Here is a 27,924-nt window from a genome sequence, read left to right as displayed (position 1 = left end):
GTAAAGTTTCCAGTACCTTAAAAACTGCACAATGAAATCTCTCAAAGAAAACAGTACAACTGAGCAGCAAAGTTGACGGGGTAAATCGACTGACGTATATGTGCTAATATTTACTTGGAATTACCAATACACAGTCATATTGTAACAAATGCTGCGCTTTGTATCTTCACTCCGTTGTATCACCCTTATCAACGGCAACGTTTGTAACTAAATGAGCTGCAAGATGCTACTAAGTTAAATCCTTTGTCTGTATTCATATTTGGATAAATTACTTATGTAAACTGTATGTATTGACAGAGTGTTCCTCAAAATCAATGCATCAACGGCTGCAATTAAAATTGACAGTCATTTTCTATATAATCGAATACATCTCAAAGATGTTAGGAGCATATATCTTCCCGTATATCTTCATATCTTATACTCTTTGTAATGTTTACTGTGTCTTGTTTTGCTGTGCTTTGAAAAATGCCGGTAATTTTATTTTGTTGAAAGTAATGTGTGACTGCTAACAGAAATCCACTGTTAAGCCCAAATGATGTAAAAGATTACATATTGCACTCTCATCAGTGAAACAGTTTTGGGGAATGAAAAATCTGCACTGTGGAGTACACATCAATCAATTGCTGACGCTGTATATATATAGATTTTAGCGGTTCGTTTGAAGCTTAGAACATTAGCATCCCAATTAGAAGTCATACAGCCATCAAACTACAACGACAGACACGTTTGCAGGAACAGTTTCATTGCGTAGTACGAGTTGTGTTACACGAGTAACAGTACGACTTCCGCTCCACGTTTGTAGCCAATGCGCACTCTGATGTCGCTAGTAACATACTAAATCTGTCGAACGTGCCATTTAAATATTACCCGTTGCCCATATGAGTGTAATGATTGTGTCGCACCATGAGAGCAATACATTTTTACAGCTTAAAACAACGATATGTAGGTCTGCATCTTGGAGATTTTGGCTCACCACATTTTCTTTAATGTGAGTTGGTGAGCAGCACATCCACAAAGCTGTAGAGCTACTACTTTGTGGGTACAAGCAGCTGCTTCACGTGAATACGGGTGTCAAGACGTTGGATTGGACCTTTCTGTCATTAACAGAATGGATTTAGACATTGTCCCCCCCCCCCCCTCCCATTTCGATGAATCTTTGTGAACTATACTCCTACTGTCATGGATAAGACTTTCTCCCCAAAATATTTCAGGACATCTTGTCCCAATAATTATTTCTAGCTATATAGAACCAACCAGCTACATTTTAGTTGAGTTAAAAAATAAGATACTGTAAATACATGTACCATAGTACTGATGCATGAATGCTCTTCCTCATAAAAATTGATTCACTCAGTAAAGCACACTGTGAGGGCAGGTTAACTAGTTTAAAAGTGTCCATTTGCCACTTGTCAATTTACAGAAGAAATGGAAATATTGGTAAGAGATTAAAATACACACAGTCAGAGATGTGAGGAGACTGTTCAGCATAAAATAGAATTAATAAGAAAATCCAATTCAATAACAACATTGCAGACGATTTTATGCAGTTTTCTGAAAATGTTGTTTTAGATTAAATGTTTTTGACACTTAGAACTGAGTGGAGATATGCCTCTGTAGCTGAGTGGTGAGTGTAACTGACTGCTATGCTGAGTACATGGGTACTGGCAAGGACTTGTCCCTGGTTGGAGAACTGGTATAGGGTGAACGCAGCCTCGTGATGCCAACTGAGGAGTTATGTGACAGTCAGTAAAGTCTGCAAAACAGCTAGGAGAGTGGTGTGCTGCTTACAGTCTTCTCCATACCACATCCACATAACACTTGAAGGCATAGAATGACACAGCAGCCAGTAGACATCCATTGGGCCTTGACGACCTGAGTGAGAAGCTCGTTTAGTACTGATTGCAGGCAGGATAGTACCATACTTGATGACTATCAGAAGTACTATTTTATGTGTGGCTATTCATTTACATTTTATTGGATGTCATTGTAATTGGTGGCACACACATACGCACAGAAAAATTGTGAAGACAGGAAGTGAAAAGGAGGAGGACTGGAGAATATGCTGACCAGAATAAATATCATAGATGTAGATTATTTTCACCTGTAGTACAACGTTATGGACCCAATGAGTTATCTAAAAAAAATTGAGAGCATCTTTGGTTTTCAACAATGTGATAAATATAATAATAATGGTAAAAATGCACATACTGTGTTGGTGTTGGCACTTCTGTGTTGCATAATGCAGTTGGTAACTGCACAGTGAATGATGGGAAGTGAAAATAATGAGTGATGAGTCAGGTGATTGGACAAGAAGACACAACCAATGAGAAAATAGTGTTCCATAAACATTGTCATAATGTTGAGTGTATAAAATTATGTGACAGCATAACACACTATATTGTGCAGAATGTTGACACATAAAACAATGTTCCACAAACTTTAAACTGTACTGTTGTTATACTGCATAACCACAAACTTTGAATTATTGAAAATACCTGATAAAGTTTTCTAAAAAAAAAAAAAAAAAAAAAAAAAAAAAAAAAAAAAAAAAAAAAATTGGGCTATGTTACAGATCAGTCCATCACCATAGCCAGTTTTTCTCGTCACAAGCCATTTCACAACTAAGCTGTAACATTTCATCCAAACCTGTGACTTTTGTTATGCTACATATGAGTCCATCACCACAATCAGTTTTCTTACACTCACATTCGTTGGCTTTGCCAACTCATAATCTGGCCAACATTTCAACTAACCTAGACTCAGGTTATGTTACAGATCAGTCTGTTACCACACCCAGTTTTCCCCCAGTCACATTAGTTGCCTTCACCATCTCACACCAAACTATAACATTGGAGTATGAAACGATATCCCAAGAAATTCTGGCATATGCCAAGAAACACAATGCAAGAAATATAAAAAACAGGAACCAATTTTATAGGCCTAATCCATGGTAGCTAGATCAATAATCATCAGTCTCAAGCTATACATATCAAAAACAGGAGTAATCAGTTTGGGTCAATGGAAGTGTCCGATTCCACCCATCGTCTTTGACCCGTGATGTAAGGCTCTTGTGGTGTGTGATTTCAGGACGGCGCAGAGTTTAGTTTGCAAGAGTGGCGTGTTTGTAGGTCTCGTTTTGATGTGATCATTGGTGCCCACTGGCGGTGTGTTGTGCATTATGTGATGTTTGTGGTTTTGTTTGTGTGTGGCATGTTTATAGGTGGCGTATTGTTGCAGTCTGTGGTTCTCTCTGGTGGTGTGTTTATGGGTAGTGTGTTATGTGGCATATGGGGTTCATTTGCGTGATAGCATTTCACGTGTGTGGTTTTGGTGGTGACTGTGCTTTCAGCAAAATATTTGTCAGTTAGTTAACAATTTTGGTTTCGTTATGTTGACATTATTGTAGTTTTTTCCGTTCACCGTGTGTGAATTTTGGAAAATTACTTTGTTTATGCCTGTGGTAGGTATGGATATGACTGACAAGGTCAACAGTTTTCGGTTGTTAGTGATGATGGGGTACAGTGCGTTCTCTCTAATAAAATTTCTTCTGATATTGTGAAGTGTTCAGTGTGTCGTGAAGAAATAAGACTTACTAAAGTTCTGGCATCTCGGACCAGGGACGGCTATATGTGGAGATGTCGTAAGGATAACTTATGGCGCTCCATTAGGCGAGGTTCCTAGTTCGAGGGTCTTGGTTGGGCATGTGAGAAATTGTGTTAGTGACGTATCATTTTTGTCATAAAGCCTCTCACAGTTTCTGTGCGCATGAGGTGGGTGTGAGTGTGAGAACGGTGCTTGAGTGGTATTCTTATTGTCGTGAGATGTGTTTTGCATATATTAAGTACAGGAGTAGGTTGGGTGGGCCTGGTGTTGTTGTGGAGATTGATGAGTCGCAATTTGGGAAGAGAAAGTATGCGAGGGGGTAAGTCTTCGGTTGGTTTATGGGTGTGGGGGGCTGTGGTATGGAGGGGTGGGTTTTCAGAATGGATATTTAGGTTTTGGAGAGCCGGACAAAAAGGGAATTAGTGGGATTGATTGAGGATTTTATTGAAGAGGGTACCACTATAGTTTCAGACACGTTTTCTTCTTATAGGCGGTTGGGTCAGCAGGGGTACAATCATTTAGTAGTGAACCACAGTGTTGAGTTTAAGAATTATGAAATTATGAGATGGGGGCCTATATGAATACTATAGAGGGGTTTGGGGAGACAGTTAAGGCAGTGATTGGGAGGGGAAGAGGCGCTCTTCTTCAGTCTCATCTAGATAAGTACTGTTGGCAGAAGAGTGTCCCTGAGGGCTATTGTATTTTTAAGGTTTTTTTAAGGGTGGTTAGTAGGATGTAGAGGCTGAAGGTTGTGGGTTAGTTAGGTGTTGGGTGCGGGGATGGTGGCTTGGGGAGGGGGGTGGGGGGGAGGGGTTGTGTTTAGTTGTTGATGAAGTTTGTACAGAGATGTGGGGAGGGTGTTTTTTTTTTTAATTTTGTGTAGAGAAATTTTTTTTGTTACAGTTGTAGAGTGTGATTTTTTTGGGGGGGGCGGTTGGGTTGGGGGTGGGGTGGGAGTTTTATTTGGTTGTGGTTTTTTTTGTTGTTGTTGGTTTGTATGTTTTTGATTGTTTGCGTGTGTGTAATGGTGTGTGTATATAACAGAGGGAAACATTCCACGTGGAAAAAATATATCTAAAAAGAAAGATGATGAGACTTACCAAACAAAAGTGCTGGCAGATCGATAGATTTGTGTTTGTTTGTGTGCCTATCGATCTGCCAGCGCTTTTGTTTGGTAAGTCTCATCATCTTTCTTTTTATATATATATATATATATATATATATATGTGTGTGTGTGTGTGTGTGTGTGTGTGTGTGTGTGTGTGAGAGAGAGAGAGAGAGAGAGAGAGAGAGAGAGAGAGGGAGAGCGAGAGAGTCAGAGAGAAATTGTGGTGTCTGACCTAGATGGCTGCGCCGGAGCTTTTTAGTGGTGAGTTGATGTTTTTTGTTAAATGATTGGTTAGGTGTTTGTGAGTTGTTTGGTTGTTTGTATTGGTGATTTGGTATTTTGCTTTGCTGTTGACTTGCATGACTTTAGGGAAGTGTTTGATTGCAAGGTGTTGTTGTGGCCATGGCTGCTTTGGTATCGTTAGTTTCTGTTGACCTATGTAGGTCAAGGGAAGTGTTTGATTCCAAATTTGATTGTCTAGGTTTTTAGGATTAAGTGTGCTGGTGGTGAAATTTTTTAGATTTATGTGGTATCGGTTGTTTCTGTTGACCTATATAGATCAAGGGAAGTCATCGATTCCAGTGGATTTTGTGTGTAGTGGAATTTGGGAAGGTTGTGGGGTCTTGTTATTTTAGTATTTTTTTTTTTTTTTTTTTTTTTCGTCTGGTGTAGTGGTGTGTGTTTATATTTAGTTTTTCCCCACCCAAAAGCCCCCAGTTTCCCTCGCGTATCCCGTTAGTTTCATTGTATTTTTGGAGAAATATCTGTTTGGTGGTTTTTAGATCTATTTTCGTGTTTGTTGTCATGTTTAAGTGATGATGTCATAGGAGCGGTATGGGAGTTGCTGTGAATGGTCGTTTCCACCATATTGGTGATGTCATAGGTCAAAGCACAGGGTTGGAATCGGACCCTTCCGTTATCCGCTCTGTCATTATCATTGGCCATGTGGCAGTCTCTGTGGTTTAAAGCAGACTTCTTGGTGCATTACAGTGTTCAGCAACGTACATCCGTATATCTGCTGAGTTGTTGTATGAGAGTGCGAGGAAGGAATTTGTCCAAAAGCTTATATATTTGTGGTATTATTTTCATTGTACCTGTCTACAACTCAACACATCTATGAGTAGCAGTGTATCATTTCCACATTGTTATTCCAGCCCAGAGTTTCCATTATTTTGGTAGGCTATATCATTTACCATCAATGTTCCACCCAGCAACATTTCAATTTTGTTACACTCAGGTTTATGTTTTCCACTCATTTTTGCCCCTGATAAACTTGTTCATTACCCAGTCTGTCCTAGCAATTCTCAAAACACATATATCAATATTGCTCACTGGGCATCATCATATGTTGAATGTTTCCTTCATTAATTTTGTAATTTTTAGAATTGTCATTGAATTGTCTTCTGCAAATTTTCTCCTTCTCTGTTTTAAATACACACAATACATTCAGTTCTGCACATCTAGAGGTATTACACCAGTGATAAGTGTGTAGGCAATCCATTGCAGGACTTGTGTAGAATGAAGCACTAACTGATATAAACTATGAAAACTGTTTTTATTGCTCTTAAATCAAACCAGTGTGAGAGTGTATGCTCGCAAAGGCATACAAAACCAGACTGATTAAATATGAAAATTATTGCACACTTTGCCAGTCTGTGTTCTGGTGTCCTCAATCTTGTGTATTGACAATATCTCGTTGTTCCGTTGTATCATACTGGGGGTAAGGTCGCACAAGTGTGTCACATGATGAGGAAATAAGAAATAGGGTGAAAAGTTCAAAAATTTTTAGATGTAGTTCAGGCACATTCACACTAATCATTGCAAATCTTGAGGAAAAACAAAGTAGGACACTGGCATATTTTGCTTATTTTCATTCAATTTTGTCATAGGGAATAATTTTCTGGGGTAACTCATCTTTAAGAAAGAAAGTCTTCATTACTCAAAAACATGCTGCAAGAATAATACAGGGTATGTGGTGTACTCTGAATGTCATGTCTTTGGACTACTGCTTCACAACGTTATGAAGTTTGGTGTAAATAATCCACTACAGTTCAAAAGGAACAGTGACGTACATAATTACAATACCAGAACAAAAAATGATATAGTATATTACTCCACATTAAGGTTGTGTTTAGCACGAAAAGGGGTGCACAACACTGCAGACAAAATTTTAGACTTGCCCAGTGATATAAAATGTCTGACAAACAGCAAGTAAAATTTGAAAAGAAACTGAAAAAATTTTTCCTTCTGGCTGAAACCTGAAATTGATAGCACCCAGATTTGTGGGGAAAATTAATGGGAAATGCAGGTGGTTTATTTGTCATGGTAGACAAGAAACTCAAATCCACCGAGATGGAAATAGAAGCTCCATGTGAGACTGTTTGGGCAAGGCTCGGTATTGGGGCAGCGCATAATGTGGTAATTGGACCCTTCTATCGCCCACCATATCACCTGGAGTGACCAAAAACTTTAGATAAAACCTCAGTTTGCTAGTACATAAGTTACCCAGTCATACTGTAATCATCAATGGAGAATTTAATCATCCAAAGATCGGTTGAGAAAATTACAGTTTTGTTAGTGGTGGGTGTGATAAGACATCCTGCGAAGCATTACTAAATGCCTTCTCTGAAAACTACGTAGAACAGATAGTTCAGAATCCCACTCATGATGGAAATATATTGGCTGTAGTGGCAACAAAAAGACCTGACCTCTTTGGGGATGCCCACATTGAAACTGGTATCAGTGACCATGATGCCGTTGTGGCAGTAATGATTACCAAAGTACAGAGGTCGACTAAAACAAACAGAAAGATACATATGTTCAATAAACCAGCTAAGAAATGGATAGTGTCACGTCATTCAGCACAGGGCAAGAGCATGTAGAGGAACTGTGGTTCAGTTTTAAAAGTATCTAGTTGACCATGCACTGCATAAATATGAAGTTAGTAGAACAGTTCATAATGGGAGAGACCCTCCATGGTATATTCTCACTGTGAAGAAATTCTAAAGAAATATACTACTGCATAATATTGGTAAAACAAAGCACAGGAATATAGATTGAGAGACGCTAAATGAAACACGTTTGACTGTCAAGAGAGTCATGCATGAAGCCCTCATAGACTACCCTAGCAGAATATTGTCAAACAATCTTTCACAAAACCCAAAGAAATTCTGGTCGTATATAAGGGCAGTTAGTGGCACCAAAGTTAGTGTCTTGCCCTAATAATCAGGCAGGAATTGAAATTGAGATTAGCAAAGCAAAAGCTGAAATGTTTAATCCTGTTTTCAAATGTTCTTTTGCGAAAGAAAACAAAGCTCAATTGCACCAATTTAATCCGCATACCACTGAAATGATGAGTGAAATCTGTAGTAGCTCCAGGACCTGAAAGGATCCTGTCAGTTTCTATACTGAATTTGCAGCTAAGATTGCCCCTCTTCTAACAATAATGTGTCAGATCCCTCAAACAAAAAATTGTGCCTAGTAGTTGGAAGAAAGCACAGGTCACACTCCTCTGCCAGAAGGATAGTAGAAGTGATCCACGAAACTACTGATCTCAAACATAGTGGTGTGTCTAGAACAGAATGACCTCCTCCATGGCAATCATCATGAATTCTGGATACATCGATCATGTGAAACCCAACTCGCACTTTTCTCACAATGTACTGAAAGCTTTATATCAAAGCAGTTATATTGATGCAGTATTTTTTGATTTCTTAAAAGCATTTGACTCAATACCACATCTATGCTTATTGTCAAAAGTTTGATCATATGAAGCATCATAAGGTGAAATTTGTGACTGGATTGAAGACTTTTTGTTAGGGAGGACGCAGCATGTTATCTTGGATGGACAGTCATCATCTGATGTAGAAGTAACTTCGAGTGTGCCCCAGTGAAGTGTGTTGGGACCCATGCTGTTCGTGTTGTATATTAATGATCTTGTGGGCAATATTAATAGTAAACTCAGACCTTTCGCAGATGATGCACTTATCTATACTAAAGTTGTGTCTGAAAGAGGTGGCATAAATATTCAGTAAGATTTTGATAAACATTCAAAGTAGTGCAAAGATTGCCAACTTGCATTACATGTTCATAAATGCAATATTGTGCTCTTCTCAAAATATATCAGTGAAAATCGTCCTTTTGTATAATATCAGTGAGTCACAGTTGGGATCAACCAATTCGTACAAATATCTGGGTGTAACAATTTGTACCGGGCGGAGTGGCCGAGCGGTTCTAGGCACTACAGTCTGGAATCACGCGACCACTAGGTTCGAATCCTGCCTCAGGCATGGATGTGTGTGATGTCCTTAGGTTAGTTAGGTTTAAGTAGTTCTAAGTTCTAGGGGACTGATAACCTCAGAAGTTGAGTCCCATAGTGCTCAGAGCCATTGAAGCCATTTGTAACAATTTGTAGGGACATGGAATGGAATGAGCCCAGAGGCTCAGTTGCGGGTAAAACTTGGTTATGCATGGGGATCATATCAATCTGTACCACATCATAACAGCCTGAAGGTAACGCAATGAAATGTCAAAAATGGTAGCGACAAAATAAAATAAAATCATAAGGATGGCTGTAGGTATTTTTATTTTTTGTCATGAAACAAGATAGGAGGAAATGACACTAGTACTAAAGTATGCCTCCTCTACTTGAGAAGTATGGACATAGATGCAAAAGTGTAATATCATCTGTAGAATACAGGTGTTCCAGATTTGCGCCATTGACATGTAGTCATTTGTTTTCCCAGTTTAAGGCCTAGGAAACTTCCTCTAGGACTACTGATAATAATTTTGGTAGTATGGGATTTCCTTGTTTAAGATACTTGTTTTCATTCTTAAATTATCAATGTCCTGATGAAGTCTAATGGAAGCTGTTGTATTGACATACATATTGTTCAGCATACTAATGTATGTTGAATCACAGTATTGTTTATTGAAGGCTGTCAGTGCAGGTATTGTTGAAACTGAATCAAGAACTTTCTCAAAATCTGTGTTCTCAGACAGAGTGGGAATTTGTAATCATTATTTTCGGTGGGGCAAGATATATATTTGATATTAGTCAACAGCTTTGACCAGTAATGTGACCTTTTGGTTTGTATTTTTACAGTTTGTATAGTTTACAAAGCCAACATATGTGAAAGAAAAAAAACCTTGTTGTGATGACAGAGTTATATGTAGCTTAGCATGAGGTCTAGGTTAGGTTGGAAGATGAGTTGGTGAAGCCATTGAATGTGAAAGCAAAACAACCTGGTTATGGTGACAGACTAATCTGTGGCTTGACCCATATGAGAAAACTGCCACTGATACGATGTTTATACACTACTGGCCATTAAAATTGCTAGACCACGAAGATGACATGCTACAGACGCGAAATTTAACCGACAGGAAGAAGATGCTGTGATATTCAAATGATTAGGTTTTCAGAGCATTCACACAAGGTTGGTGCTGGTGGCGACACCTACAATGTGCTGACATGAGGAAAGTTTCCAACCAATTTCTCATACACAAACAGCAGTTGACCGGCGTTGCGTGGTGAAACGTTGTTGTGATGCCTCGTGTAAGGAGGAGAAATGTGTACCATCACGTTTCCGACTTTGATAAAGGTCGGATTGTAGTCTATCGCGATTACGGTTTATCTTATAGCGACATTGCTGATCGCGTTGGTCGAGATCCAATGACTGTTAGCAGAATATGGAATCGGTGGGTTCAGGAGGGTAATACGGAACACTGTGCTGGATCCCAACGGCCTCGTATCACTAGCAATCGAGATGACAGGCATCTTATCCGCATTGCTGTAACGGATCATGCAGCCACGTCTTGATCCCTGGGTCAATAGATGGGGTCGTTTGCAAGACAACAACCATCTGCACGAACAGTTCTACGATGTTTGCAGCAGCATGGACTATCAGCTTGGAGACGATGGCTGTGGTTACCCTTGACACTGCATCACAGACAGGAGCGCCTGCGATGGTGTACTCAACGACGAACGTGGGTGCACGAATGGCAAAACGTCATTTTTTCAGATGAATCCAGGTTCTGTTTACAGCATCTTTATGGTTGCATTCATGTTTGGCAACATCACAGTGAATGCACATTGGAAGCATGTATTCATAATCGCCATACTGGCGTATCACACGGCGTGATGGTATGGGGTGCCACTGGTTACACGTCTCGGTCACCTCTTGTTCGCATTGACGGCACTTTGAACAGTGGACGTTACATTTCACGTGTGTTACGACCCGTGGCTCTACCCTTCATTTGATCCCTGTGAAACCCTACATTTCTGCAGGATAATGCACGACCACATGTTGCAGGTTCTGTACGGGCCTTTCTGGATACAGAAAATGTTCGACTGCTGCCCTGGCCAGCACATTCTCCAGATCTCTCACCAACTGAAAACGTCTGGTCAGTGGTGGCCGAGCAACTGGCTCATCACAATACGCCAATCACTACTCTTGCTGAACTGTGGTATCATGTTGAAGCTTCATGGGCAGCTGTACCTGTACACGCCATCCAATCTCTGTTTGACTCAATGCCCAGGCGTATCAAGGCCGTTATTATGGCCAGAGTTGGTTGTTCTGGGTACTGATTTCTCAGGATCTATGCACCCAAGTTGCATGAAAATGTAATCACATGTCAGTTCTAGTAAACATATTTATCCAGTGAATACCCGTTTATCATCTGCGTTTTATCTTGGTGTAGCAATTTTAATGGCCAGTAGTGTAGTTGCCAAGTTGTTTACACTTCTTATGTTTCCTACGTCATTGAATGAGCCGACGACTATTATGGAATATTCTTCTGTGTCCAACTCAGTTTTTTTCTATTATATTCATTGCATGTTCTGTGTTTCCCTTGAAGACATTTCAGAAAAGTTTTTATTTAATTCAACACAGTTTATCATTTTTTATGAACTCTAGCCTTCTCTGTATTAGCTGCCTCAGGTCTAATGAAAACCACAATCTGTCATTATATTCCATGAAACTTGAAATCATATTTTGTATAGACAGTGCCTTCATTGCTTTTATTTGTATGTTTCAGTTGCAGATGTTTCTCGTGATACTTCTGCATACTCATCATCTCCTCTAGAACTATACAGGTGCAGTAAACAAATACTAAAAAAGAATTAAATGATACATTGTCTTGTTTACGGTATATCATTTAGTTCTTCTTTTGTAATTGTTTGCCACTCCTGTATAGTTCTAGTGGAGATGGCAACTGTACTGAAGCAACAATACTATCATTCTGCTTTGGCTAGTGATGCCAAAGTTTGCATCACCAAAGAAATAGATTTATTTAAAAAATAAATAAGTAAATTACGTTGACAAACTGATCAGTAGCATAGTCTGAGGTCTAGGTAATATTTAAGTTGAGAGTATGGTTGTAAATTGTTGGAGCCAACGGATGTTTCATTTTTAACACTCCCATGGAGATTGTGTCAGTTTTTCAGTTTTATTCTGCTTATACCATTGTGTTTTATGCTGCTGTCTGTTGGGACTTGAATCTCAACAATGATAATGTTATCATTAGTCTTACTAGTGCATAATTGTGTTGTTTACTAATGCCACTGCCTCAGTCTATCATTTGACATTTTCTTTTCTTTTGTTTCCTTTTGACTTATATTATTTTTTGCTATTTGCACAAATACATTTGTTAAATAAATGCCCCTTGTTGTCTGTCAGTGACGACATTCTTTTCTAGGTTTCTGAATTTGACGCTAAATTTGACTGGAACACTTCCACATTCTTCAATTAATTCTCATAAACTAAATCTGTAATTTCTTATTAGTCTATGATGTAGAAGTTCTAAACTGAAATAGCACAGTTGGGTTTGTGTACAGTTACACCATTGTGTGAGAAAATGCAATCATTTTATTTTTAGTTCCCTTTTGCCCCTGCTAAGTCTATTTTTACATGTTTTCTCCAAAAAAAATGTTTGACCTCATTTCATTCACACATTAATTCATTCATGGTGTCAAATGAGTCAGGGTATACATCAACAAAAGAGAAGACTATCATAGAAGCTTAATCTGTATACTGTATGAACAGCCAACTGCTTAATGCCATTCATGCATATTACAGCTAAATTTAATCGAGTAAATAGGGGAAAAACCTGTTACCTCTTCAATTATACTGCATAGCTGCTGTTTATCTACTATTGGGAGCTTAATATTTACATGATTAAAGTGATATCATTCAGAGAAAATATTTATCTGCAACTGTAAGTACTGTGTCCTGTCTACAGTGCATTACCACATGTTGTGCAGCATTACAATGAATACTGCTACAAGTTTGTCATATAGAAAAAAAGCTTCGTTGGATTTAGGTGAAGTCCTTATTGCAGTTTTGGTCTTGTAAGCCACAGTTCTGGTGCTGTGAAGTCTTGCTTTAGTCTGTCAGTGGACATTGAGGTAAAGTTCCATGTAGAATCAATATCAAAAACTCAATCATGGAGACTGGGTCATCATACAGTGACTTAAGTTACTTTTGAATGGCATCATGATGAACAAAAGCTGTATCTCATGTGTGCAGGTCTTGGAAGATAAACAGCTGTTTTACATAATTTTTCTTTGTTGTAGGTGGCCATAGCTTTCAGATATCATACCATAACAGCTAGACAAAATATGACACTTTGATAGAATTGTATGATGTAACAGAGAATAAGTCTCCAGTCAGGTGTAGTGTTTGTTCATAGACAACTTCACCCATTATAGTGCTGCGGTCTTCTTTGAGAGAGATTTGCCAACCTAGCAAGACAATAGGTAAATTTTGTATCCAGTGTCAAGAGACATGGTGTCTTAGGACAGTCTTTAGTTGATTACATAGGCAATCCACTAATCCAGTGACTGGGAGGTGGTAAGTTGTTGCCCAAATTCTGACTGTACTCCAATTAAAATTACTTTGTGACTGACAGGTTACAATGGCGGTGGGCAGCATTGTCAGCATCCAGTCAGCTATGCTTCACAAGTTGCTGAACATATGTACAAAACAGGCAACACTGTGAACGTGTGGTGTTCAAGAAAGAACTACAGTTGGCTGGCATGTGGCCTCACCACTCAACTCACTGAAACATTGATCACAAAGTAATTTTAATTGGATTACATACCAATTAGAGTCCCAAGAGCTGTAAATAGCTGGGTCCAATCTGTCTACATTGGTCTGTTGTGATGTGAAGTGGTACACCAAATAGCATAGTCACTTTGTGGAAGAAGGCTTCAGTAACTGTTTTTGTGGTAGTGTGTCTCAATTGGAAGGAATTCGGGCAAATGTGAAAAACAGTCAACTACTTTCAAACAGATATCCTTCAGGTGGTACGAGTGGTCCAGTGATGCTAGTTTGCACATGCTCAGAATGTGCAAACAGGAACTGAAACATGATGGCTCATCTTGTTTCATTGGAAAGTATTATGCTGATGAACAAAGCTTTTGAAGTCTCTCTCTGTGCTAGGGCAGACAAGCTGTGAACTTCTGTCAGAACCTACATGGGTTATATGGATTTTCATACAACCCATGTAGGTTTCAACAGAAGTGTCACAGCTTGTCTGGCCTGGCACAGAGAAAGATATCCATCCAACTTTGAAATGTTGTAATACAATTCAGAGCCTGTGTGTGAGATTTTGAAGTGTCATAGTTGCAGACTAGACATAATAAAGAGGAATGACTTTAGTTCATCATATATATTTTGAACATGTGCAAGAGCTTGAAAATACAGTTCTTTTGGTTGTGGCATCATTGTGAGAAAGGTGTCTGGTGGCACATTTCGTTCACTGTTAATACGTCAGATGGCCGATGTAAATTGTGAGATGAACTTTAACTGTCGTACTTGTTGTGGGGACTATTTTTCTCTGGCATCTAGGACAAATGTTAGTGAGTGTGGTTGATAAAAAGTGACATATCCATCTTCAAGCATGTGTCAGACTTCTTGGCAGATGGATAGTCTGCATACAGGTCTTGATCATACATTGAACAGTTCCTTTCTGAAGATGACAGTTTCTGATAAAAGAATGTAAGGGACCACCAAAAGATTATTGGTCTGTTACTGGGAAAAACTCCAATTGCAGTCTGACAATGCATCCATCATAAAAGCCTCAACGTTGAGAGATGAGCTATGTGTACTGCTCCCGCCCGCATCTCGTGGTCGTGCGGTAGCGTTCTCGCTTCCCACGCCCGGGTTCCCGGGTTCGATTCCCGGCGGGGTCAGGGATTTTCTCTGCCTCGTGATGGCTGGGTGTTGTGTGCTGTCCTTAGGTTAGTTAGGTTTAAGTAGTTCTAAGTTCTAGGGGACTTATGACCATAGCAGTTGAGTCCCATAGTGCTCAGAGCCATTTTTTTTTTGTACTGCTCTTGGAACTGTGGTCTTTAGTTTCACAAAGGCAGCATGTGCCTAGATCATATACTTCTGTTGTCTCCTGGCATCAGAGAACCTTTCAGAAACTCATTGAGTGGTTCATCACTGGAAGCATGATTCCAAACAATTCTCCAATATAAATTCTTTAAACCAAATAATTATCTTAATTCATATGCGGTGGTAATTTATGGAAATGAGAAGATTGTGTCTAGACTGCTTTACAGTGGTTGTATCCCTTGTGCTGTGATCAAATACCAGATACACAAAGTCCTTTTAGTCCAAAGATGCATTCAGAGGGATTGAACACCAAACCATTTTCTTGTAATTGCATGAATAACCTTTGGAGATTTTTAATTATTTATTTTACACAACTAGTTCCTTAGGACCAAACTGAGGAGCAAATCTCCATGGTCATGGAATGTGTCAGTACATGAAATTTCAACAAAAAAGTAATAATAGATAAAATAAAATGTTTAAGAATTTTAAAAAGATGACAAGGTGTAAGTATATATAAATGCAATCAACAATTAATACACTCATTTCTGAGCCAGAAATACTCCTTCAGAATGTGGAGAGTTACCCCAAAATATAAAATCATACATCATAAGCAAATGAATATAAGCAGATTACTTTTTGTGTCAAACTATCAGTTACTTCAGATTCCGTTCTGATTGTAATAATGGCAGTAATTAGCCTGTGAACAAGATTCTGAACATGGGCTTTCCACAACAGCTTACTGTCTATCTGAACACTTAGAAGTCGCACTAATCATATGCCAATTCTGTGTAATTGTAAACAACAGGTTTTGTTGAATTGTGCGTTAGAAAGTGTAAAAATGGAGTCTTACTGTGATTTAGTGTTAGTTTATTTTCTACAAGCCATGAACTTACATCATGAACTGCACTATTCAAAACAGTGCCAGCATTGCACACAACAAACATCCTTTACTACAAAGCTAGTGTCATCAACAAACAGAAATATTTAAGAATCAGCTCTAATATTGGATGGTATACCATTTACACTGTCAGCCAGAATATTATGACCACCAAGCTACTGTCGATATAAACATGCTCAGGCAGTAGCAGCGTCACTTGGCAAGGAGTGATTGCTATTCAGAATCATACACGGCGCATGTAGTATCAGTGAGCATGCTGTTCATATGTAGAATGGGGAAGGTGTATGCTCCATTTCAGTTTTACCAAAGGCAGATTGTGATGGCCCGGAGGCTCAGCACTAGCATTTTGGAAACTACGTGACTTATTGGCTGTTTGAGGAGTTCTGTTGTGAGTGTCTTCAGACATTGCAAAGCCGAGGTAAAATGATGGCCAGATGTCATGGGGTTGAGCACCCACCCCTCATTACAGATGTTGGACATTGTAGTCTGGGCAGACTGGTAAAATAGGACAGGTGGCGGAACTAACATCAGACTTTAATGCTAGGCAGAGTACAAGGGTGTGTGAATGCACAGTGCCCCAAACACTCCTAACAATGGGCCTCTGCAGCCAACGTCCCATGGGTGTGTCACCATGACATCGGCAGATACAACTGAAATTGGCCCGTGACCATTAACACTGGATGTTGACACAGTGGGAGGCCATTGCATTGTCTGATGAATCCCAATATCTTCTTCATCATGCCGACGGGAGGGTGCGAATCTGTCATCTTCCAGGGGAACAGCTCCTCGATACCTGTACTGCAGGATGGAGACGAGCAGGTGGTGGCTCCATTATGCTCTGGGGAACATCCAGTGGAGCTCATGCAAGGTGTCATGATAGCCAAAGAGTATTGTACACTGATTGTAAACCATGTGCACCCCTCATGATGATAATGTTTCCCGATGGCAGTGTCATTTCTCAACAAGATAATGCACCATGTCACAAGACCAGGAGGGTGATGCAATGGTGAGTTACAATTGATGAGCTGGCCCCCCAACTCACCAGATCTGAATCTGATCGAACATATCTGGGATGTGATTGAACATGGCATCAGAGCTCATACCCCTTCCCCCTCCTCAAAATTTACAGGAATTAGGTGACTTGCGTGTGCATATTTCCTCCCTCCAGTGACCTACTGAGACCTCATTGCTTTCATGCCACAATGTGTCACCACTGTTATCCATGCTAAAGGTGGGCGTAGTGGTTTTTAGGTAGGTGGCCATAATGTTCTGGCTGATCAGTGTATGTAAACAAGGAAGAGGAATGACATCAATACTGATTCCTGGGGAAACCCCCATTTAACCATGTCCCACTTGAAGGGCAGGTATAGGTAATGTAGGCTAGTCATTAGATGGTATCATTGTGCGCGCTCTGTGCATGCTCGGCCACCCCTGTTTTGCCAACACTGTCTGTGGGCAATCAGCCAGTGGAGTATGAACACACACTACTGTCCTGCTGCAAGATTGTCCATGTGTCAGCCATTTGCCCACAACTGGCCCTGGATGGACATGTGAGCTGGAACATCCTATCCTAAACCTTATTTCAGTGGACAATTGTATTTCAATCCATAAATGTTGTCCATTCTCTACTTCTCTTTAATAATAGTGACATCCATGGGTGATGATTATCGGAGAAGTATTAGTAAAAAGTAAATCACTCCTCAACCCAAAGTTTGGTTTCACAGTGTAGGTAGTATGCCCTTGCCTTCCTCTGACTTTTGAACTGGCTTACTGAACTTGTTATTGGGGGACCTACATCGTAACATAGACTCTGAATGATAATGTGGTTAGACAATTTTTCCATTAACAAATCATTTCAAGAGATTAGCTATCCTAAGACCAGCTGGGAATCGGACCTGGGCCCAATGGATCTGTAGTCTGGCTGTTACCCACTGAACTACTGCATTATACTCTAGTACTATAGGACATAAGTCACACACCTTCAGTTGTGCTGAAAAATATAAAAGCAGATGACAACAATGCACCCAATCCTGATAAGGATTACCTCTCCAGTTGACATTTGTTTGTATATTTTTCAACGCATCAGGAGATTGATGACGGTGCCTGAAACCGGTAATTGTGAAATAATAAACACAACAAACAAATGGAAAAAAGTGTTTTTATTTCCTTACTGGAAAGTGTGCTTAATTTTTGGGGGAGGTGGGGGCAAGAGGAACAAAATATTACAATGCCCACTTTTGCCCTTATTCCACACTGGTAACCAATTTTGTTCCATTACATAACAGCTTTGGACCAATAGAATATATTCTGTAACTGAATGAAATTAGTTATCAGTGTGGGAAAAATGTTACAGTAGATTCTAGAAAAAGACATTAAAACAAATAATCCATTTGCTTTTACTGGTACTTCTTGTCATCTGTGCGTAAACTTCCCTTGTCTGTATTTAGTCTGCAGTGAATAAAATAATTGGAAGAGCAGTAGTTTTATTTCTTATTGTATTTTTTTCAGTGCAGAAGCTTTTTCCATTTAGCTAGGGAGGGATTAGTTTGCAGCTATTTTACATGCACATTGAGTACAGCTAAGGTCTTTTACTAACAACACAAGCACACTGCCATTAATGGTATCATTAGTACAGAATACAGAATCAATTAATAACATCTCCATATCTCTGCTTACACATTTCATCATTTACTCCACCAACCTGAAGGTTTTTACATGATAATGTCTTTTTTTCCGGCAGGAAGAAAATGAAGAATAATTTATTGCTGTTGCATTTTAAATTAACATCGATAATGGCTGTGAAACCGGCTAAAGTGAAGGAAGCTGAAAATGAAATGTCAAACACTGATTTCATCTGTGAAGCAGTGAGATTAAAAGTTCAGCATGATTTCTTACAAAAATCTGTACAGTCCATTCTCAATAACATGAAAATAATTGATAGGGATGTTGCTACTGACTTAGAAGCATATGTCAGTGGAAGGGAAACAAAAAGGTAGTATTTGATATTTTGAAATTATGTTTGTATATTGTGGTAATGAAAAGGCATTACAAAGTATTTTATTTTTCTCTCTCAGGCTGGAAGATTTGGAAGCATTTCAGAATTCCTTGCTGGCAGCTATGGACACATTGGTCCAACTTAAGTTTGATATCAGCACTGAAGATAGAATACGAAGTATTGGTATGACTGCATTATTATTATTATTATAAGCATATTAACGTTACATTCTTATAAATGAGGATCAGTCACTTCTCACGAAATGAACAGGCAGTGAAGACCAGCAAAGCAAGTAGAAAATGCAGTCGTCAAGGAGTGTCGTGTTGTGGTTGTAGGTGAAGGGGGAGGGGTGTTTACTACTCTCTGAAGAATAACTGTGCAAGAGCACAGCTGATAACCATACATTTGTGTGCGCTTCCTTTCAGCTTAACATATCTTCCATTAGTGAATCATGATCTACCTCAAATTGATTTTTATGTTCCAAAATGAATTTTCTGTTGACTCAGTGGTAAATTAATTTTGAGGCACACGTTTCCAGACAAAATTATCAACAGTAAATTAACTTTTCTTTTCCTTGTTTTTCAGATCTCAGTCATTTCCGAACAGCTTTACTCGAATTGGAGAAACAGCTTACCAGACTCAAGGAGCACATTGATAAAGAGTATGTTTATATGGTTCCAGATTAACTTAAGATGAGTAAAAAATTATATGTGCTGAAAACACAGATGTGCTCAATTTTAAAAATTCAGTGACCTCATGGGTCTCTCTCACTCAATGAGAAGTTTACATGGTTGTTTCACAGTTAAGGATGTAAATTTCAAAGCTATAAGCCCAGCAAATGTATCAGTTCATAGCAGATGGTGGAGTCATTCACCATCATGGTTGATACAGAGGTCTACAATTATTTTACATTTATAGAAATACAGAAAGAATTGTATCCTAGATATTGTTTGTAAGTCAGTTTTCTCTTTTATGATATTTCCTGCATGTGTCCTGAAGATACACTTGCCCAGAGAATTTGGGGTTTTTTGATGGCAAATAATATATGATATTTAATGCAGTGAAAGAGATAAGAAGTAATCAAGGCACTAAATTTCTCACTTGCTGATTGCATAATCATGCTGTCTGTCGAATGTACCCAACAAATACATTCAAGCAGTCCAGGGCACTCTTCTCTGCCAATAATGGGAGATGTGCTTGTGAATTAAAGGAAATTAGGTGCACACTACCTCCAATGCAGCCATCCTCATACAACCGAGCGAGGTGGCGCAGTGGTTAGACACTGGACTCGCATTCGGGAGGACGACGGTTCAATCCCGCATCCGGCCATCCTGATTTAGGTTTTCCGTGATTTCCCTAAATCGCTCCAGGCAAATGCCGGGATGGTTCCTTTCAAAGGGCACGGCCGACTTCCTTCCCCGCCCTTCTCTAACCTGATGAGACCGATGACCTCGCTGTCTGGTCTCCTTCCCCAAAACAACCAACCAACCATCCTCATACAGTGCAGAGTAAACCAGGGGCCATTGCTGAGGGCCTGCAGAGTAGCCTCTGTGATGGTGCTCAATGTGTTCTTTACAGATATAATTTAGAAAGTGGTTTTTCATGAAGTCATAGTGAATGCCATTATAAGTCTGCTCTGTGGTGGTCCAAATGTTAAATCTTTCAGATAGTGTCAAATGGCATTCTGCACACTATCTACAAGGGTATATGTGGTGCTGTAATTCTGAATCCATGCCCGACGAGTATACATAGTGCTTGACAAGGCCGTTCATATGTGTCATTTCCCAGTCGTCCTTGTGAACGAATAAGAACATCTCAGTCCAGCTGGCCTGAGGAATGACAAGCTGATGTTCATTCTTTCTTATTATTAGTTTCAATTATTTTCAGTAAAGCTATGACTTCTACTGTGAGTCTGAAAATGATGGTATTGCAGTGTCTTGAGCCAATGTATCTGGAGTGAAACTGAAATACTATTGATTGCAGTCTGCACAGGCTCAGTGCAATTTGAAATTTGCACTAGTAATAGTACTTGCTATCTAAACTAGGGTATAGCCTAATAATACTGGCCAGTTGCCTTGTTTTATAATGAGTCAATAAGCTTCCAAATCACAATGAAAGATAAGAAGAGAAATTCAGTTAATGATACCAACCTTCTCAACGTATGGAATGGTTTTGCCTTTATCTACACTATGAAAAAAGTTTTCCTTCAGGTTTTGTTATGTATGTGGAATACCTTGACATGCTATTGTAAATGTGATGGATGGAGGGGGGTGGTGTGTGTTAGCAGATGAAGGAGCAAATTAATTAGAATTTGCTGCTGTTGAATGATTTGTCGTATTGTAAGATCAGTTTTGTTCTACTGACATGCATGGAATATGACACTTCCTTGCCACCACTGAAGTGTTGTGAGTCCATGTTTATTTGCACAAAATGCTCTTCCTGTTGGTGAATAGTAAATAAACTATGATCAAATCCAAATACAAGTGAAGTTCACAAACAGTATAACACAGGAATTGCAGGTGAAAACAGATGAAAAATCCAGGAACCAGCCTTGCTAATTAATGAAGAACAATCCAGATATATGATAGAAGTCTGATCAATGACTAGGTGCATTTGGGAAGGTGGCTGACTCTTGTCTCCATCACTTTATTTTGTCTCCATCACTTTACTAGGACACACAAAAGATCATGTGGATGGTGGCTGGAAGTGGACAATGAGTCTGGAGTAGTGATGCGAAGAGAGGACTGTGTAGCCCTGGACTTCAGAGGAGCTGCAAGATGCCAATAAATATTTTGTGACAGTGGTGGTGGTATGTGTACAATGCCATCACATGTATCAGGCAGGTGTGATAGCTTTTGAAATGGCATTACTGTCTACTTCTCCTGAACTGTTCTTCTCAAGTGTGTTCGCATAGAGAGTCATTGCACTAGAAAGAGCTGGTGAGGATATGCAGGAAGGTGGATAGGTAACGTGTGATTTTTCTGTTGTATTTGGTTTAGTTGTGGGACAGGCATGTCAATATAAAACACAACATGTTCTGTTGTCTGTGTGGCATCTGCATCATTAAATGATAATTTGAAGCCAATATACATATGTCTTGATTTAACCAAAGCCATACTGTTGCATTGACACCTTATAGAATTAGAAGAAAGTTTATCAGTGGCTTGTATGTGTACAGAAAACAGGCAGCGGAAACTTATTCTCCAATATCAACAGATGTGGTGCAAAATTAATCATATGGTGATAGTTTAAAGTAGATGGTAGTTTTTCATGATATTTACCTGTGAGCACCTATAAACATGGGAGATGGTTAAAAAAAAGTTTTCTTTGTAGAAGACATCAGTGTGTTCATGCATGTTTTTGTCAATAATTAGCAAGTAAGGCAGTGATCAACTTCAGCAACAGATTGACATGCAGCTTCAACAAAACATTCTGAATTCAGTTTCTGACACAAACCTTACATAAAAGCACTACAATATTATCTGATAATGGTTTAAGTAGAACATTCCTAATTTTTTGGAAAAAGATGTTTACTTTCTTTATGTGTCATGTTGAACAGATTTAGCAGCTGACTCATGGATGCTTGTTTAGCGCTCCCATTATTCCGTATGGTTTAATCCTCTGTGTTACCTTTGTGAGTTCTCAAATGATGCTTTAAATGTAGAAAAAGATGATTAAAAGAGCGTCCAGTACCAGCGTGCAAACTTCACATAGGTATATGCTCAAGCATCTATGAATCTAGTGTCCAAGTACACCAATGAAATGTTTAGTTAAAACCAAAAGGAACTAAAGCATTCATTCAATGAAGAACAAATGAAACCTCTATGGACATAGGTAAGACTTTATTAACCGTTGTGTTTAAAGATGCACATTGTTCTGTAGGTGTTATTTTCAGCAAGAAGTGATAGTGTCAGAGATTTTTAAAATCTGGATTATCACACACCCATTTTATTCTGCACTGGAGTTCCTTTCAGTAGTGTAGAGCTGTTTACTACAGCATGTTATATGTGTGTACATACAATGGGATAAAAAAAATAAATAAATAAAAATTAAAAAAAACTGGAATAACATTGCCGTAGTGAACAATGTGTAGCTGTGAAATTTAGTTTTCTGCTCAGTAAAAATGTTGCTGAAACTGTTGTTTTAATGTTGGAAACAGCTTACTAAGATAATGCTGCGGGAAAAACTCAAATGTAAAAGTGGTTTGCTTTAAGAATGAGATTTTCACTCTGCAGCGGAGCGTGCGCTGATATGTCTCCGCAAGTTTCATATCAGCACACACTCCGCTGCAAAGTGAAAATCTCATTCTGGAAACATCCCCCAGGCTGTGGCTAAGCCATGTCTCTGCAATATCCTTTCTTTCAGGAGTGCTAGTCCTGCAAGGTTCGCAGGAGAGCTTCTGTAAAGTTTGGAAGGTAGGAGACGAGGTACTGGTGGAAGTAAAGCTGTGAGGACGGGGTGTGAGTCATGATTGGGTAGCTCAGTTGGTAGAGTACTTTCCCGCAAAAAGCAAAGGTCCCGAGTTCGAGTCTTGGTTCGGCACTTGGTTTGCTTTATTTAAAAATGGCTACCTGTCGATTGATGACAATCATTGTTATAGATGTCCATCAACTGCCCGAATCATCCAGAGTTTGTTCTCCCATGTCAGACCGTCAATCACACCTTTTATTTGGAAGTTCTAAGGAGATTGCACAACAGTGTTCATCAAAAAAGACCCAATTTGAGGCAGACAGGAGACTGGTTCTTCCACCGCAACATCGCACCTCCTCACACAACCATATCTGTTAGACATGTTTTGGCTAAAAATGGCATGGTTCCGCTGCTCCACACACCTTACTTGCCTGAGTTTCTGTGTGCGAGTGTTTCTTATTTACACGCATGAAAAAGGGCATGGAAGGACACCGATTTGACACGACTGAAGAAGTCAAGAAAGAAATGAGGGAGGAGCTGTCAGCCATTTCTAAAGGTGACTACAAATGTTTTGAACAGTGGAGCACTGGTGGGACAAATGTATTAGTTGTAATGGAGGGTATTTTGAAGGGGATAAGGTTGTTTTGTAAACAATTTGAAAATATATGGCTTTTAATAAATAACCCCCTCATACCATCACAGATCTGTTGTTGTTTCCTTGTTCAGCATTGAAATTAACATTCTGTCTAGTATGTACACAATGTCCCAAAATGTGGGGCTCAGACTTGTACAGATAATAGAGAATCCTAAACTGAGTGCTTACAATGAGAAAATCATGGTTGGAAATAAATATTTAGTTTTTTATTGACACAAACAATGTACCCAACAGTAACTTACACTCAAAACAGCTGTTCAAAGTGATGACTGCCAGTCAGACAAGCAAATGTAACCCACTACTATGAGCATGCATCATCAAACAGTATGGGATGCAAGTGCCTCCATTGCCAGCCTAGAGAGATAGCTCGCAACAAGGATAGCTGGCACATCTAGCACTGTGCTGTGTCCATGACAGCCCAATATAAGCCCGGAATGTCAGACACTTGGCCTCATGTATGTTTACTTGCTTATTGTATGCTCATCTATGAGGCTGTATATTGATGTGTTCTATAGTTATGAGACTTCATACTGTTCTATACTTCTTTCAGTGTTATTGTGGATCTCTTCATGTGTTACTTCTAGACTGTGTCTGTACAACATTACAACACAAAAAATTGTGTACTGTATTTAAAGTTAGTGCTGCCAGTACTGATGCTGCAAATGCGTTATGAAACATGAGCAGGTATTAAACATGATCAGTTTCTAAATATGAGCTCTATTCAGAAAATTCCATAACATTCATAATTTTGTGCCAGTGGTATGTTGGAGCGAAATGTGGTTGGCATCCCCGCACATGCCTTTGTTTAATGTGTAATTGCCAGAAGTTTCATTGTTCAGTGCTACATTGAGTAGAACATTGTGTCACACAGTTTGCAAATTTCAAGATGGCAGACTTAGAGGAACAACGTGTCTGCATTAAATTTTGCAAGAAAACTTTTACAGAGAGATACCAAATGATGTAGAAAGCCTACAGTGTTGAGTGCTTAAGTCATACTTAGTGTTACAAATGATTCACACAATGAAAAAATGGCTGGACGGAACTTAAAGATGGCCGTCATTCAGGACACCCTTCAGTGTCTACCGATGGCACTCGTGTCAGGAATGTCAACAAAACGGTGCGTGCCAGTGAAAGACTGTGTAACGTCAGATGGCCACTTGTTACGACTTCTGCAGTACTTGTTAGCAGCAGACACAGTGGCTGCGCCAAAGACTGAGACGGCGTGGAGTTTTACAATTATTTATTGAGCTTTCTTTACAATTTCTCCCTCATCGTCGCTGCCCAGCCCTGCTGATCCTTCCGCTTGGCTGCTGCTGTGTAGATTCTCCGACAATGCGCGCAACACATGCCACCAGTGCTCTGCTGAAGTCAGGATGCTCTGTGGTCGAGATGAACTCGTCGTCGCTCGGCAGCCCAGTACGGCACCCCCACGGAGCCGTGTCACCGTGAGGTCAGCTGCCGCCGCCAGCTGCACCGGCGGCTAGGAAGCTGTCAGTCGCGATGTCCGCGAGCTCCCGTCACGGACAGACTGTGCACCGTGGGGTCGGCTTGCCGTGAAGTGTCCAGGCGTCAGTCCCCGGCGGCGCCTGTGATCGAGACCGCGCTGCGGCCAGTCCTGCTGGAAGTTCTCACAGTGGTTAGTCATCCGTGGTGCCGACCAAAGTTGGGCCAACCCCCAGAGCTGAAGTTGACATCTGGATGCGAACGGATGACTCCTGCGAGCTGGAGCAGACTTCCGGAATTGTAACCTACGAAGATTGAACATTCAGACACGGACCACGTCCGTCCTCAGATCCAAACTGCTTCCTAATGGGTTCTCTCCGTTGCTGCCTGCGCTCCACTATTTATATCTGGCAGGAGGACGTTTTTTACCCTCGGTGGCAGCTTATTGTTATTTCTCCCGCAGTATATTGCAGCGTAACTTAGCGTGATGGCCTCACTTCCCTTACTCAGCACTCCCCAGGCTTCGCTCGGTCTGCATGCATCCTTGCGTCAGCCGGTTGGTAGACTGCAACTGTCAGCGAGGCTATTTGTGCCACGCCTACTTTGCAATGCCGCGATTGCCGGCTGCCTCTGTTTTGCCATTCTCCACTGCGTGAAGCAACGCTTACTACATGTAGCCGCAACAACTGGCTCCAAGATATAACAGAAGAATGTCATGAAATCCTGACACAGCATCTTGGAATGTGTCATGTTGCTGCTAAATTCATAGCATGGCTCATTAGTCAAAATCAGAAAGACATTCGCCTCGCAATCTGTAAAGAGCTTTTGGATCACACAAATGAGAATGAAATGTTTCTTAAGAGAGTCATAACTGGTGATAAGATGTGGGTCTACAGTTATGATGCTGAGACCAAGATTCAATCTTTACAATGGGCCAGGAATGGCTCTCCAAGACCAAAATAAGCTCGTCAGGTCAGTTCAAATGTCAAAGTCATGCTAATAGTTTTCTTTGACTTTGAAGAATTAGTTCATCATGAATTCATGCTATGGGGATAAACTGTTAATCAGTGGTACTATTAGGATATGTTGTGACACCTGTGAGAAAATGTGAGAAGGAAATGGCCTGAAATGTGGTGAGACAGTTCATGGCTCTTGCATCACAATAGTGCACCTGCCCATTATTTATTTATTTATTGTTCCGTGGGACCAAATTAAGGAGAAGTCTCCACACTCATGGAACGAGTCAATACATGAAATTATAACACGATAGTAGAAACAGATAAAGTGAAATACAAGAAACGTATTCAGCAACAATTCGTAAGTTTAAATAAAGAAAATCAACAATGTAACACTGGAATTTGCTTAATTTTTCAGCTCTTCCAGGAGCTCCTCGACAGAATAGAAGGAGTGAGCCACAAGGAAACTTTTCAGTTTAGACTTAAAAGTGTTTGGGCTACTGCTAAGATTTTTGAGTTCTTGTGGTAGCTTATTGAAAATGGATGCAGCAGAATAGTGCACTCCTTTCTGCACAAGAGTCAAGGAAGTGCATTCCACATGCAGATTTGATTTTTGCCTAGTATTAACTGAGTGAAAGCTGCTAACTCGTGGGAATAAGCTAATATTGCTAAGAACAAACGACATTACAGAAAATATATACTGTGAGGGCAATGTCAGAATTCCCAGACTATTGAATAGGGGTCGACAAGAGGTTCTCGAACTTACACCACATATAGCTTGAACAGCCTATTTTTGAGCCAAAAATACCCTTTTTGAATCAGAGGAATTACCCCAAAAAATAATACCTTATGACATAAGCGTATGAAAATATGCGAAGTAGACTACTTTTCGTGTTGAACTGTCACTTATTTCAGATACTGTTCTGATGGTAAATAAAGCAGCATTTAGTTTCTGAACAAAATCCTGATCATGGGCTTTCCACAACAGCTTACTATCCATCCAAACGCCTAGGCACTTGAACTGTTCCGTCTCGCTTATAATATGCCCATTCTGTCTGATCAAAATATCGGTTCTTGTTGAATTGTGGGTTAGAAACTGTAAAAACTGAGTCTTACTGTGATTTAGCATCAAATTATTTTCCACAAGCCACAAATTTATTTCATGAACTACATTATTTGATGATTTTTCAATATTACACACAAGATCCTTCACTACCAAGCTGGTGTCATCAGCAAACAGAAATATTTATATAAATAAGAAACAGCTGTGGCCTCAGCACCGACCCTTGGGGAACGCCCCACTTAACAGTGCCCCATTGGGACTGAACATCAGTACCACTCTCAATATTGCGGAGAATTACCTTCTGCTTTCTGTTCTTAAAGTAAGAGGCGAACCAATTGTAAGCTACTTCCCTTACTCCATAATGGTCCAACTTCTGCAGTAATATCTTGTGGTCAACACAGTCAAAAGCCTTCGTTAAATCAAAGAAAACACCTAGTGTTCACAACCTTTTATTTA

The 27,924-nt window shown here is 39.8% G+C and overlaps 1 protein-coding gene across 1 annotated transcript in view; it reads left to right on the top strand.

Annotated features, from left to right (window-relative positions):
• Window positions 1-420: 420 nt before the first annotated feature.
• Window positions 421-27,924, top strand: part of LOC126262495 (coiled-coil domain-containing protein 112-like) — a 117,096-nt gene continuing 89,592 nt past the window's right edge. Inside the window, exons 1-4 of the mRNA XM_049959161.1 lie at window positions 421-471; window positions 18,687-18,938; window positions 19,021-19,124; window positions 19,527-19,602. Coding sequence (XP_049815118.1) covers window positions 18,694-18,938; window positions 19,021-19,124; window positions 19,527-19,602 — 425 coding nt within the window. The 5' untranslated portion in view covers window positions 421-471; window positions 18,687-18,693. The remainder of the gene's footprint in view (window positions 472-18,686; window positions 18,939-19,020; window positions 19,125-19,526; window positions 19,603-27,924) is intronic.

This window comes from Schistocerca nitens, chromosome 6, assembly GCF_023898315.1.
Source record: "Schistocerca nitens isolate TAMUIC-IGC-003100 chromosome 6, iqSchNite1.1, whole genome shotgun sequence".
Lineage (NCBI taxonomy): Eukaryota > Metazoa > Arthropoda > Insecta > Orthoptera > Acrididae > Schistocerca > Schistocerca nitens.
The sequence above is the reverse complement of the archived record's forward strand: the minus strand, read 5'-3'. Positions and strand labels throughout refer to the sequence as shown.